Source organism: Folsomia candida, unplaced genomic scaffold (genome assembly GCF_002217175.1).
Source record: "Folsomia candida strain VU population unplaced genomic scaffold, ASM221717v1 Fcan01_Sc002, whole genome shotgun sequence".
Classification (NCBI taxonomy): Eukaryota; Metazoa; Arthropoda; class Collembola; order Entomobryomorpha; family Isotomidae; genus Folsomia; species Folsomia candida.
Window position 1 is genome coordinate 9226677 of NW_019091194.1, and position 15659 is coordinate 9242335.

The window sequence follows — 15659 nt, forward strand, 5'->3', positions numbered from 1 at the left end:
CAGGGCTGCTGCTGGGAAGCGGTGTGATGATTGGAATAGCAGCGAACCAAAAGTATGGTACGTATTATACATAAGTACTGCGGATGGAAAGAAGGGTGGCTGTTGGGGTGAAAGTGAAAAAGGAAAAACTCTGCCATGCGTCGAATTTTACTCCTTTTCCCCTCATCGCCCGAATAACAGTCGCCCCAGTAGTCGTCCCAGCCATCCACGGACTCTTGTGTCTCTTAGAGATGAGCAACTCAATAATGCGATGAGGTTGACAAGCATAATTCGTAGTTGGAATTTGGATGCGACAACTACTTGTACCTTAAGTACTACAATTAAGATATTTAATATTTGCTACATAACCAATTAATCGAGCCAGCCTAATATTTAATATGTAATATGTAGGTAATATGGTAAATCATTCTATGCTATTTTTGGTAAGGTGAAGTGCTTTCTTTTCCATAAAATTAGACCCAAACAGGTTGGGACTGAAAAAGTGGGAAGGCCAAGGTTGGTATACGCAGGAGGGGAAAGTTTTATAATAAATCTTTCCAGCTTTCAAGATTAGGTACATGATGATGGGGTGAGTTTTTGGCTCTGGGGAAAATCCTCCCTTCTTTATTCCTGTACTCGGTCGGTGCATTCATTCAGAAAAAAGAACTTTTACTACCCCTTTTACTCCCATTCAACTTATTTCCTTGTCAGATGGGGAAAAAGTGTGTCACCAACATATTTACTTATCCTCACTCATTCTGTTTGGAGGAATAGCTTAATGAAATCATAATGATGGCCTGAAATCAACTCAAGTCTGCAACTTTATAGCTCACGAAGGAATCCTGTTTTATGTTTGGAATTTAAAACAAAGATACATACAGTTTCGTTCAGCTAGATAGGCTAGAAAGTAATGGCACGCAATCTGTTATTGTCTTAGGAGTTGTGAGTTATATGAGAATCTGGGACTTGATTAAGGTTGCTAATTGAAAACTATTTTGGAATTTGTTTGATTCCTTCCCTCGTGTGGAGGCACAAAACAAAGCACAAGCATTCAAGGCAAATTCAACTTGACGAGAATAGGAAATTTGCAGGGCACATGTATGAAAACAACTTTCACTATTCTCCATAGCATTCACGGATAGCAGGACGACTGGGAGGATAAAACAATACTTCATCACTTGATATCTAAGTATGTGAGTGAAATCAAAAGGTTTCCATTCATATGAGGAGAATTTGTTTGCAATAAGCTCAGGAGATTCGGCTGGCTGGTTGATAAATGTCTCTTTTCTATTCTCTTGGAAGTTGGCACTTTCAGAAACTTTGGTGCAAGTACAAACTCGACGACGACGACGACGAAAGGAAAATGTCATCTCGTCGCCGTCGTTTCTCTCCCTCAATCCAAGCACACTCCGCACTCGCCGTCTTTGTTCAGGCCACATATGCTTATTCTCTATTTCATGATATCAACACAAGAAGAGAATCGATAAATCTTCAAGTCATCAGCAAACTAGCATGAACAGCTCTCCTTTCATTACTTGCTTCAGTCACATGAAGGCTGTTATTCTACGTGTGTGCTTGATTTAATATGTAAAGTAATCTAATGCGAACTCCTCTTGGAGTTGGAGACCTTTTCAAATTTTCAATTCTGTTTCACTTTTGCTCATTCATCTTCTGAGACTGTGAGAACTGTGAGCATGGGTGATGCGGATACCTCGTGGCGACCTGCGACACACCTTACATGCACATATACTTACTTGCGCGGGTTGCATTGATAAATGTTGGGCAAGTGTTGTAGCTTTAATCAATTTTAACGCAGAGAAATTGATTCTATTGTTGATGAGAAATTAATGCGTACACACTTTCTCCCATTCTATACTTGACTGCTTATATGTATACTTGCATAAGATGTCGACACATCCATGTACATATGTCTGCATGATATGAAACTCGTGTAGGTCCGTAAACTTGATTCAGAGATTAAGCACTTAGAGATGGAAGGATTGAGTGGAGATTTGAAATGAGACGTAGGCTCATTCATGTATGTATGACGAGAAGTTAGTATCACAGATATGTGGGACATGAAACCTTATAATAGTTACCATTAACAGTTAGTATTAGGAGGTTGAGGTTAGGGAATTGAGTAGTTACTTACAGTCAGCATTCTATAAATGAGCAGGACGAGGAGATGATGACAACCAAGCCATTTACTTTTAGAATTCGCTTTGATTATGTGCTCACACTTTCATTAAACCGCGTGCATCTAATCTAAATTTTATTATTACGGATTTCCTTTCATCCTCACAATGTTAAAAATAAGCTAAATACCTGCGAATTTACCTGTCTAGTCCTTTTGAGAAATGATATATTTAGGTAGGTATAAGTTTAAAGCAATCGAGCATATTCTGCCAAACTTTCGAAAAAAAATCTCAACAACCACTTCTTTAATTTAAAAAGACGAAATGGAGTAAATAAACATGAATATGCATTTCTTTTGACTTTGCACTTTGATAGTAGTCGAAATATCCTGCTCTTAGAAGAGGTATAAATAAGTGAAGAAGTTGATGTGAGCAGTGCCAGCCACATACGAACGCATGCTCTGTCTCAGTTTGCATTAGAAATCTCATGAATGTGTGCATGTAGCTGCTCGAGCGTTGTATATGCATACTGTACATATGTACATGAGAATATGTGAAGGGAATGAAAGTTGGACAGGCAGTAAACCAAGAACAATCCAATCGCAATTGCTCCCAGTCAAAGGGAATGACTAAGCTTGAAGCTTAATTAGACGCCATTTCATCTGCAGAGAAATCCAATATTGTCCCTTCTACTCCACGGAGAAGATTTGACGAGCTGAGAAACAATCTTTCGAATACATTCTCATGTGCACACACACATAGTTTATTTGCCTTGAAGAATTTAACCTCTAATACTTTTTATCCTGGCATTTTTTTGAAATTACATAGGTAACTTTCATGAGTGTTTTTTAATGTACATACCACAAAATCAACAACGAAATCTTTCAAGGTATTCATGATTTCACTATCGCCATGTGTAGCTCAGGTTAACGATAAAAAATTAGAACCGCTTGTACTCAATTTGGTCAATTTGGAATTACGCAATCTTCAACTTTATAACCGAAATTTCTATACGACAATGTCAAGCAATAAATGAAAATCGTTTGTTTGAATGACCATACACCGAGCAAAGTTCGTAATTCATTAGAAAGTACATAAATGAAATCAACTATTGCATCTTTCCCGTGGAGGCAGTGGATTTCTGGACTGGACATCGCACATCTCACCCAACAACAGGCATGGCATTCAAGTATTGTTTGGTGGCATAATAATATAATGTGGAGGAGAGAGTGGAAGTTTGTTCGAACGTGTGTGTCTTATCGATCGGGAGCCTGGAGAGATTTTGAGGTTTTAAAGTACAAAGAGAGAGAAAGTGCTTTGCACTACTAAATGTCCAGCCAAAGAGTTCACTAATGAAACTTAAGCTTCGCTTCACATCACATCACACACATATACGAACGTATATTCTCCAACCGACCAACAACCAACTGCCCACCACCAAACCACCATCGCTTCGTTGCTTCCAAAGTCTAAATTTCTAACGAATCAGCAGCCCACACAGAGCAGTGTGCTTGGTGGCAAACTGGACGCTGAGGCTGACAATGAGTAGAAAGTGACCACCAGGAGAGCCGAGGGGTGCTTCACACCATCCACATTAGTTATTTCAGCTAAAAATCCAATCTCGGCATTGCTCTTTTTCCATTTCGAGTGAAAGTCGTCTCAAAAAGCCGCCTTGCAATGTCATCATTTGCCATGACGCTGTAAGGTTTCATGCAAGTCCCCCCCATTCCTGAGAAGAAAGAGACTACAAACTTCTAAAGTATACACGTGCCTACATGAACATATGTATGCATGCACATATAGGCTTCATTATGTTAGACTGTGTAGTCTCCTCGACCACTCCTCATTTATTAGAGAGAGAGTTTAGCTGGACTCTTATCTATAATTTAGAAGGATGTTGGTTTGTGTTGGCTGGACAGTGAAAGTTGAAAGAGAAGCTGACCAAAATTCTAACGAAATTCTAACTCAAAGCTTTCTCTCTCTTGGCTTGGCGGTGGTATTGGTCATTACTCCTCTGTCCGTTACTTCATATGCACACACATACATGCTCGTGTTTCAAATTTAAATTCAAATCCGAACTTGCTCTATAGGTAGCCCATTATGCCTCCACGTATATACATACAAATGTACATGTAGATGTATATATGTGGGGCATACGGTTGCTACCCAAATCAGTTTCTCCTGTCAAGTATGTATGTATGTACACCACAACCAAACTAAAATCTCAACTACTTTCCTAAGCTTCCAGTCTGATGGACGGACACAATGCTGTTCAACTGGACGAGACAGTTGAAACTGAGTATTATATTAAATCAAACTCTCTTCCACGAACAGAATAAACCGCTTTCTCCACGTTCCTCATATGACTCTAATCAATTATCTTGGTTCAAATAAATCATGATATTCAGTCTCACAAATAAATCTGAGAAATGTTAAAAATCTTATCTAGAGATGAACAAAAGAAAAGAGAAAGTTAAGGAGAAAGCATTTCAGAAAAATTAGATTTTTTCGTTGCTCCTCCGCTCCCTAGATGGAGACGGATCACATATTTTCAATTCGTTACCATTTTACGTTATTAGTCTCCACACTTTCTTTCCCGAGTCTCATTTTCTCTTTCCCCTAATTCCAGGCTGCATCTTCTGTCTAAATCATCGTCATCGTGTTGAACGACCATCATCAGCAGCAATGTTTGAGAAGGAACTTGCTAGTGTCTGCATGTTCTCTGAAAATCTCAAATTATTCCTTCAATCCGGATGCTCTTCTCTGGAACAAGAGCATTCAAAATTCAAATAGGAGAGAGTGAGAGGGATGTAGTCGCACAAGTAGCGAGCTATGTGCATAGGGCTGAACAAAGCCATTTGGCTTCATTTTAGTTGTTGGCGGTTGTTGAGCTTGAAGGCACAATTAGAAGGATTATTATTATGTTCTTGTGCTTGTCTTGTCTTTATAGCGTGTACTCCTTTCTCTCTGACTTTGCATACAAAATGCCAACCCATCTTTCGGAGTAAGCAGCAGCAGGCAGTGAGAATATACGTAAATAAGAACGGAAGGAAGGAGAGGATTTCATCCGACTCGGCCTGGCTGCCGGTTAGTGAGTGGTAAGTGGGAGAAGCAAATTTTAATTGCGAGAGGCGGACAGAAGAGATTACTGCGGTCGTCTTCCAGATTGTCTTTGATGTTAAGAATTAATTAATTGTGCAGAGACTTGCCTTTCTCGTCTTGAGGCTTTATGGGGAGACGCCTCCAGGAATTATATTATTAGCCCCATTTGATTCCTCGACGACGGATGGAAACCTGAAACCGCACTGGCTGTCAAGTAAGCAGCCAAAGCAGTCCTGGTGTAGCAACTCGTCGCCACTAAATATTGTACATGGAGGAAGTTGTAGGCAGCATCAAAGGCCAAATACATCTTGTTCTTCTTGTCCTTGTTCCCACTACTTAATTCCCTGCTTCCGTCCTTCCTTCCTCCGACAACCGATATCAAGGAACGACGACGAGGAAGACGAGAGAGATTAAACATTGGATTGAATTGAGACGACGATCAAAGTTTACATGGAATTTGATACCGTTTTCTAATATGCACGCATTCATATCTAAATAGAATAGAATAGAAAGAGGAGAGTGGTATGAATGTGACTCGGAATGCTTCGTCATCCTCTGATCATGGTTTATAATTAAAATCAAAGGAATACATTATTATGAATCACGTCTTACCAATTAGTGTCTCAAACATTAAGCCGAAATTTAGGATGCCATCGTATCCCGTTTAAGGTAATTGCAATCAATGGTATTCCCAAAATAACAAGAGATGTTAGTTGTCGGCAAAAATTCTAAAATTGCGTAACTCCAATGCATTGTATAATTGTATAAAAAGCATAATCACCCAACGTCTCTCCCTGCATACATACATAATAATTCATGTCTCTCATAAAATTAAAGAATCTGCGTCATCTTAATAATAATAAGTAGGTGTGGACTACTAATTAACAAGTGAAAATGGGGAGATATTCTTGCATGATGACACACACGACGGTGTGTTTCAATCCAGAAATGAGTTTTTACTTTGACTTTGTCGTCATTAATGAGTTGTCGGTAGAATGGGCAAAAGGGAGGAATAATTTCTCCAATCTCAGTTCAACTCTTCCGAAACTTTACTTTATACCTTCGGTGCCTCTCCCTGAGCAAAAAAACTTTCCACTTTACTTTCCTTTGCTTCACATCTTCTTCAAACCTTCCTCCACATCTGCACACGTACAACTTGTCATATCACTCATGCATAAAGCATGTGCATTAATTCCTAATGTTTAATTGGAGAGACGGCAAACACAGGATTACGGCAGGGGGCACATGCACATAGGGGTTTCCATCCACTACTTATTATGTCATAAGCATCTTATCCATACTCCTGGGATCGAAATCACTTAATCAAATCAGATTTCCTTCTCTCATCATGCTGAGGTTAGTTCCAAACAGAAAACGGCGAGTAAAAGATGTTTGACTTTGAGTTAAAGTCAGTCGCGTATGTACCTACATATCTGCCACACATGGAGGAATACAACATAGATAAGTATTACAAGTTCTGAGAAAATGAGACAAAGAGGGAGAGAAATAATGCTGGCTGGCTGGTGGTGGTGATGTGAATAAGGGTGTGGTGAAGTTTCACTCGGTAGGAGAACCCCTGCTGGGTATTTGCTTCACATGTGAGATGACTGCGGCCACTTCAACTCGCTTTCCCTTCTTCTTTCTCTCTCTCAAAGAAGTCAAGAAATCTTGTCTGCCACCAGCCAGCTTTTCCGCAACAACAAATATTATCTGCCTGTGTGTGCAATATGCAAACCACAAAGAAAGTCTTTTCTACATAATTCCAATAGACTTGCTCACAGTAATAGCTAAAGTTGTTAATTAGTTTTGCATGATCGACAATATGTCCTGAAAATGGGGTGATGCGTAGTTCGTATACATTCGTTTGTGCACTCGTGATTGATGCACAATACAGAATTTTATACGGAGAAATCCCATAAAATATGTAAATGTAGATTATGTAGTTTTAGTGCAAGTAAATTAATCCATATGTATCTGAGGTACAAGATCTATCTTATAATTTAAATGCACTAGGACCCAACAATTAAGGAATTAATTCAATTAGGACAAAAACATAAATAAACCCTTTAATTTCATGCACGGCATCGTATGGATACCTGTTGGACAAGCATTTAAGTGCTCTTCTTTTTAATTCAGTTGACCAACCGCAGTATCAATTCAATTACTTAACGCTTCATTACGTAGGCAAGAACGTGCAGCGGAATAGCTAAGTATAGTCGAAGGGTAAATGGTGTTCTTATTTGACGGAGACCATAATAAAATGGCCTTTGACATGCAAGAAAAAGGGGAAATGCTAATATTATCCAAGAATAGTTTTTAACAAGAATAATACCTTAGTTTTTTACTCTCTGAAAAGTTTTGTCTTTCTACTGGTTGTTCATTATTAATAAATTGTTGGTAGGAAGCCAGAGCTTATGTAATCAAAAGGTCTGTCTGAGCTCAAACGATTGACTAGAAATAGACATACCCGAAATACAAGTCAAATTAGGAGTCAAGTTAGAAAGTGAGCAATTCAGATGTAGGCGTCCCTTAAAATCAATCTATCGTCTGAAATTGTTTGATCAAGACTGAGCCCTTTTGGTTTAATAATTTAATGAAAATGTTAGTATGGACAACCCAAAACTAGCTTTGACATTTAAGTAATTAAGGTAAGACTTGGAGCAAAAAATTGGATGGATTGATGAAATATAAAATTGTGTCCTGATTCGACTTTTAATGTGTATTATAGGTTTTCACAGTGAAGTTCTTGAAAATTTGTCTAGTAGCTAAAAAACCAGAAGAACAATTTACCAGAAATATTATTTGGTATAAATAACTACTAAAACCAGGGCAAACAAAACATCCACGTTCATGAGCATTATTGAACCAAACAAAGCAGGCCAAGATTAATTAATTTTGCCGACAGTTGCCAATCATAATCTTTTTCGTGAACGTGATAAAGTAAAAGAGCTTCGGGCCGAAAAGAGTTGGATGATGATGAGCTAATGGCGGTGAAAGTAACGACAATGTCTGCAATAAAAATTACTCTCATTTTGTCTTGCAATACCCAAGTTTGACTTAAGCAGTAGCTTTGGAGGACCACACCCAATTTGTATTCCCACTTTGACATAACTATAACCGTACGTAGTACAGTACGTGGAAGAGGAACATGAAAATAATTATGCCATCCGCCTCATCCCAGGTGGTGATGGTCTGGCCTGCCCTGTCCAGGAGCTGTGAATGTTCATTAGCTAAAACGGAATAATTTCCTTGTCTTTTGTTTCATAAATTTCTGAATAATGTCTGAGTACGACCAAGAGAAACAAATTTTTACGGGTTGCGTGCGTGTCTTGTCTTCTTCTCCCCGTCGTTCACTGTGTCTCATTATAGCCCCATTCACCATCACTCGTCAATCACTAGATAACCAGACCTCGGACCAGAAGCACTATAACCAAGCAAATGCAAATGTGTAGTTTTGCTCGGTAACTGTTGCTTCTTTAGCTACAATGATAATAATGTATGCATGGGTTCCCCTTCTGCAGATGGGTGAAAGCTAATGTGCCACCGTTGCTTCCTTCCTTCCTTACTCCGACGACTACTGCCTTAATACTCTTTAATAATTAAAGGGAAAAGGTGAAACAACTCACCTGGGATGGATGGATGGAAATTGAATTATCTCACGATTCGAAATTGATGGCGAGTTTTTAGCCCGAGTCAGGACTTATGGAATCGGCATGTTTGTCCATCCGAGACTTGATAGAGCCACGACGGCTGAACCGATTGAGTTCAAGCTTGGAACATATCAATGTTAGGCAAAGTTAATTTCGAAGATGAGCAAAATCGGTCAAATGGTTGACCGATGGGGGTCATGTATATGCGTGGGTATCATGCTCAAAATTTCAAAGTAGTAAGCTGAAATTTTTCACAGATTTCTGATGGCTACGGGATGACCCATATCGATTTTCAGTCTTAAAAAGTTGAAATTTGGAACGGTAGAAGTTAAAAGAGAGCAAAGTACAATCAGAGTGGACCTGGAGGGCGACCCATACCGGTTTTAAAATTTACTATTTTTAGCTGAAACTTGGTGTGGAGGCTAACAATGGCTTCTGCGTAGCAAATACAATTTTGAAAGTTCAGGATTTGTACATACTTAAAAACTTATTTGGTGTAAAACCAAATAAGAGAAAATATTTAACAAAGCTGCGACCATCACTGAGTCCGGTCAATTCTGACAAAAATTTAGAGGTGGACTCTGTCTCTGACTCGGGCTAAATGAAAACTGCACTGTTGGTTATTATTTCTCTGCAATTTGACTAACCAAGATTACAAAATTAATTCAGTTTCTTCAATTAAATGCTAACAATGTATGCAGAATCGTAACATGAAAAGTTTTGACGTCCTAAAAAATAGCAAGTACAATGGAACATCTTGTACTGGCGCTGAGTGCATAAATTGATTACAAAGTTTAATTGCTTCACAGTGATACTACTATATTTTATAGTATGTTAGGTATGTATGTATGAAATCTTTATGTACTCGTGCATACGTACATACGAAAATATTGCGAAAATATAACGTGAATCCCTTACTCATATTTAACTTCTTGTGTATTCTGGCACAAGATTTTTTTAACTTTCGCTTCAACATTTCCGAGTATTTTGCAACCTGACTTCATCAGACCATCGCTCCCTTTATACGTATCCCAATACAACTTCTCAATTTTAGTGACCATTTGTATCATCCATCTGCCATAAAAGAAGGGAGAAGCAGCATAAAAATCCCATCAATGCGAGGGAAAGCATTTACTTTCTGTGGCATACGAACCATGCGAAATTCGCATTTTGCCAACTTCGTTCATCAGTCAGGGCGGCGGGCGGTGACCGTGGTCGTTGAAACGTTGTAAAATTTATTGGATTCCAAGCTTTTAAAGCTGACACATACTCTGTTACTGTTTCTATGTATGCACCATATCTTAACTTGGACTTGGTTTGTCATTTTAATGGGACACAAGCAGCACTCACTATGCATGTAACATCACTAGGCGGTGATCCCATGTTTACTTTGTTCAGCTTAGTTTCTGATATCGATCAAGTGCAATCTATCATTGGGATATGGGTGGACATGGCAAAGCAATAACAAATTCACAAGTAAGGGTAAGAATACGATGTTTACCTAGCTATCTGGTATTTCCTCCCAACCTTAACTTCCTCTCGAATGAAACTGGAGAAAGGGCAATTCATCAATTATTTGGTGAATTTTAATACAGAATCAAGTAATAATTCGGATAGGAAAAATACACACAATCCGAAACTCTGTTCATGAATTACACGACAACATTATGCTGCATCAGCCTGCAAAAAATTCTACCAGTTCAAAACGGGGTTTGATGGTGGTAACTAAATTATTATGGTGAGACATCATGTCAGAATGTACCCAACCTGAGACTGATACATTTCATCGTATAGAATGCAAACACCTTAAATCGTAGCAAGACGGACGTAGCAGGCAATTTATTTTGCAAATAAAAGGAACTTTATCCCTGTCCGGTACAACATAATAATGATGAATATATAGGTATATCTTGGCGTATATATGTGCATACAGTACGGAGCACGGGGAGGGTGGTTTCAGAGTCATCACATTTTGGCTTGGTTGTTGCCAGCTTTGTTCTACTGCGGATTCGGAGAAAGTATAAGAAGACAAATGAATGTTTTATTAGAGGGACGGCGACGTTGTTGCAAACAAGTGTTGTGTTCAGGGTTAGAAAACCCAGTGTTGGGGTCAGCAGCAGCAGCTCGATTCGAATTTACGATTGTGATAGAATGCCACACACACGTGTAAGTCTTGACTTGGTTCGCATAGTGAATGGGTGGAAGAAGAAGTCTTTGATATGCCTCATAAAATGTGTATTTTATATGCCAAAAGAGACAGACTGACCTTTTCCCTCTCTTCATCCATCGTCAATACTATTTTATGTCTTTGGTGAGTTCATTTTGCATGGGCCTTGACTCATTTTATTTCTACCTCAGACTTGGTATATTGAAAAGCATGAATTTCGCAAAGAAGATAATTTGACATTTTCTCCTGATTTTGTGCTCCAGTCGCATAAGGATGTCTCTGTATGCACTGATATTAACATATTACGGTTTTAACATTGGTAAAGAGATTACGTAAGTTAGGCATTTGTAATTTTTGAGCCTTTTAGTCGCTGATGATGAGCATATTATCCAATAACAATCATTAATTAGTGAAAATCATCACCTTCAAAATAAGGCAATGCAAACAAACTGAAGAAGATGAGACCATTTTAAGGAAAGCATACATGAATTACTTAAGTGATGAGTTTTGTCTCTTATTGCGCCGTGCTTCGATAATGGTGTTTGCGTGTCCAATGCTTTTATTATCTGTTTTTGAAGCAGAGTGTGAATCCCAAGTGCAATTTCCTTCCCTCCACCTCCACCTTTGCACTTGTTAATTACTTAAACGAGCAAGAAATGGATTTCCTTAATGAATTTGCAATCAATTAGACGAGTTCTGCCCACCTGCCAAGCCTTTTAATTCCATTAATGGTTTTCTCTCCCTGTGTCTTCAAGACACATGGAGACTCTGTGTGCTGTCTTCTCTAATTACTTTATGATTATCTTTACCACACCATCCGACGAGTCGGGCATCCGCGGGGCGAGTTGGTAAGCAATAACGGGCCACAAGAACTATTGTGTTCAGTTCTTCTTTATGAAGTTGAGTGACTTCTATGTTGGATCACATTTCATTAATTGGGAAGGATTATTCAGTAGCAGCTCGTCCATTACATATATCATGCCCATAGATTTGCGTATCTGCTTGGTACCTTTCTACCACCATCATCTCATTTAATCACTGGTTATCACTTTCATCGGAGTGGAAGGAAGAAGTTAATGAATGAATACAATGGGTTTTGTTTGGGCGGGATGAGAAATAACCATGAATATCTTGACTAATACTTGCATGCACAGAGTTAAACATTATCTTCTTACACACAAGTTGATAAGCTAAATCGGCGTTCACAAAAATGAATGCCGTAAAGTATTTCTCAATCCGCAATATGTAAACTAAAAATCTTTATGAGTGCCTTCACCACTTGCTGGTCCACATTGTCAAATAGTCATTTCCTCTAAATATTTATGGACAATATTTATGTTGTCGATCATAATTGGATCTACGATATCCATTTAATGTTCATTTTAATATGCAGTGAACTTGTTAGTATCAGTTGAAGGTGACAGAATCGTCTGGATTTAAAAATGTTTTGTACAGTTTATCCTGAGCAAAGGTAACTCAAGCATAATGTCGTATCTACTATTTATATTATATGTTCAACTGCAACCTTTATCGCCCATTTTCATTATCTGAGCCAGATAGCGTGTGTGTATTTTATGTTTGAAGGATTTGTTAATGACATATTTGTTAGCATTCAATTGTCACTTTGGCCAGTTCACCTAGAAATATCATGCATACATACATTCAAAGTTAACTAATATTATTTTATTCTAGACTTGTATTTATTAAAAAATGTGGCAGCAAATTTCATTGTTAGTTACCCTCCTAATTGGTCTCTCCTCTAAAGTAAGGAGCGATTTTATATCTCTTAAATCAATACCCAGTCCCCCATCCGGACAAGATATTACAAACAAAGTGTTTAAAACTGGTCAAAATATTGATATACTCCCCGCCGCTTACGGTGATTTTAATGGGGACAAGTTAACTGATATTGTGACCATTGATAATAACAGAACCACAGTGACAATTTATTTAGCAAGTAAGGAAGTTCCATACATGAAACTTGGACCATCGTGGAATTTCACGGAACATCAGGAACATGACAGCAAATTTGAAAAAATCAACTCTGTGACGATGGGCGATTTTACGGGCGACGGTTTAATAGACCTAATGATTACAACAAGCGCACGTGTCAATATTACGCAAAATTTCAGCATTTCGTGTCACAATCTAAGTCACATTGAAGATAATCCCGTTGACACAAATGCTACGTTACACTTTACTTACAAAGTTCCTGCTATCGAGTTGATATTTTGTATTGGAAATGGGAAATCTATCAATTGTTCGAACCATGAGAAATCAAAACCATTGGTTCAAGAGCCACTAATAGTCGATTTAAACAGAGACATGATTTTAGATTTGGTGGGAGAAATATGGGGAATGGAAAATAATAATACTAAGACGAATTACACTATCGATAATAAAACATATATGTGCGCCCCAAATCCAATGCTGGTTAAAGTAAAGGCAGTATGGTTATCTGAGGAAGGAAGACCAGCAGCAAAATATAAGGAAGGAATATTTGATGGAAAAAGTAAGCTAAAAAAACGTGTCTATATGTGAATGTTATGGTTAAATAATTTTCTCAATTTTGTCAATTCTTGATTACTTTCGTTCTAGGATCGACCGACCATCTGAATTTTCCGATGTCCCACCCATCGTCAAATGCGTATGTGGACATCGATGGAGATTTTATTCCAGAACTAATTTTAATAACAAACCAATCACAAACAGAATCTCATGCCAATTTTTCTCGAGAAATTTACAGTGTGATATATGACTCGAGTTCTTCAAATCTTAGTCTTCATGTCAAGAGTCCAAGAAAACCAATTCTTCTTAAAAATGAGACTGTTGAAATATTAGGCCAACCATTATTCATCGATTTGGAAAGAAATTCAAATCTGGTTCACATCATTCCATTTTGTGCTAAAAAAGATTGTTCGACAAAATGGGGGATTCTTGTAGATGATAAGAGCGGAGAGTTTCATAAAATTGAGCTTGGTCCTATCAACTTTGGTGGCAATGAATGGAGAATTATTGAACCCATTCACTTCCAGGATACGATAAATCCACAAATCGAAATAAATTTTATAAACCAGCCAGCAAGCCAGCCTGGACAACAAGATCAACTAATGAACATGACTGTAAATGGTAATTTTGAGAGTCAGACACAGAATTTTTATTCCAGGAGCATAGTAATGCAAGCAGGTGATTATAATCTTGACGGATATCCGGATCTGCTAGTGGTTCTAGAGTCAAAATTAAAAGCTGAGATTCTCAAGAAGGCTGTAATTTTTGAAAATGTTCCTTGCAATACGGAGGGATTCAATTTAGGATGTCCATTTACAAGAACATTTGAACCAAACTTTAAATTTTTACAAGAATACGAAAATGTCACTTTTGCAAGTTTCTTTGATCTCAAGGAGAATGGTATACTGGATGTTCTGATTGTGCAGGAATCAGTCGATCAAAAGCATCCTGACGTTAAAAACCCAAATTACATTGTCCGTGCGTTCGAAACCAGTTCAAACGCAGATTCTTATTTCATTAAAGCATTAGTTCTTTCTGGTAGACCTTGTTCGCAATGCTTAGAAAAGGATGTGCCTTACGGCAATCTGATTCCGGGAGCCCTTGTCGGATACACGTGAGGAACATTGCGACATTATATATTAAAACAATTTATTTCCATTTTCTGATTTTGTGCACATCAATGCTGAAAAGTTGAATTAATCTGAACCATGCAGGATGAAAGACGTGGAGGGACAGACACAGACATCAATTGCTACACAGGGTTATCGTTCCGGTTATACCACGCTGGTAAATCATTTTCGTAATCGTGTAAAATGTCAAAGTTTGGTTTAAATATTCTTTCTATTTACATACATTATTAGGACGTGCCGTACACAATTTTCGGCATCGGACACTCCCCCAACTTCGTTGACCATTTCCATTTCTACCTCGGATACTGCTTTAGTCTCACCTCCAACCAATCCTTCTCCCACGACTCGCGTCAAATCATTCCAAACTCTCAAATCTATGCGATTCCGAGCTATCCTATTTTGCAAGACTCTCACGAAACCACCATGACCTGGAGAGTCAAGCTTTTCTTAACTCCAGGGGACGCAGTTCTGCAAACATTTGGGGTTCTTATTGGCATTATAGCTCTGGTGGCGGCATTGGCATCAGGTTTAGAGTACAAAGAAAAAAGATCAGACCGGAAGGAGCGGATGGCAGAAGCTCGACGTTTTCTAATGTAAAATTACTTTGTATATAATTGGTTATAAGTAATTATAAATTATGTTTTTGTGTTAGAATGTAAATAAGTTAGACTAAATATTTTACGCAGATGTGCCTCAGTAAGATAATAACTTATTGCGTGGAATTTTTTTTAAGAGTGAATGAAAGGGCTTCTTTATGATCAATAATGAGAACAGTTTATTTCAAAGAAAAATAATTTTGTTTGCAGCTCATAAAATAAAATTCATTAATTCGTTGATGAGAGGGCAAAGTCTTTATGAGCTTAGACAAACAAATTACGCAGAAATAAGTCAATTAGAGCGTAACGGAGGAGGAAAACTGTTTTGTCTTATGTTAGACTCTTGTGCTCTCTTGGAAATAAAGTCAACTTATTGAAACTCGACTACTCAA

General features: G+C 38.1%; 1 protein-coding gene across 1 annotated transcript; it reads left to right on the plus strand.

Moving 5' to 3' along the window:
- Positions 1–12622: 12622 nt before the first annotated feature.
- Positions 12623–15659, plus strand: LOC110843372 (T-cell immunomodulatory protein). The gene is made up of 4 exons (XM_022089335.2): positions 12623–13545; positions 13632–14655; positions 14756–14828; positions 14903–15659. Exons 1-4 carry the CDS (start codon positions 12744–12746, stop codon positions 15266–15268), a joined length of 2265 nt encoding a protein of 754 aa, XP_021945027.1. The 5' UTR covers positions 12623–12743; the 3' UTR covers positions 15269–15659.

Coding starts and splice junctions, on each gene's coding strand:
- LOC110843372 (XM_022089335.2), top strand. CDS start 12,744: ATGTGGCAGCAAATTTCATTGTTAGTTACCCTCCTAATTGGTCTCTCC. Junction 13,546..13,631: donor AGGAATATTTGATGGAAAAA/GTAAGCTAAAAA, acceptor CTTTCGTTCTAG/GATCGACCGACCATCTGAAT. Junction 14,656..14,755: donor GGAGCCCTTGTCGGATACAC/GTGAGGAACATT, acceptor TGAACCATGCAG/GATGAAAGACGTGGAGGGAC.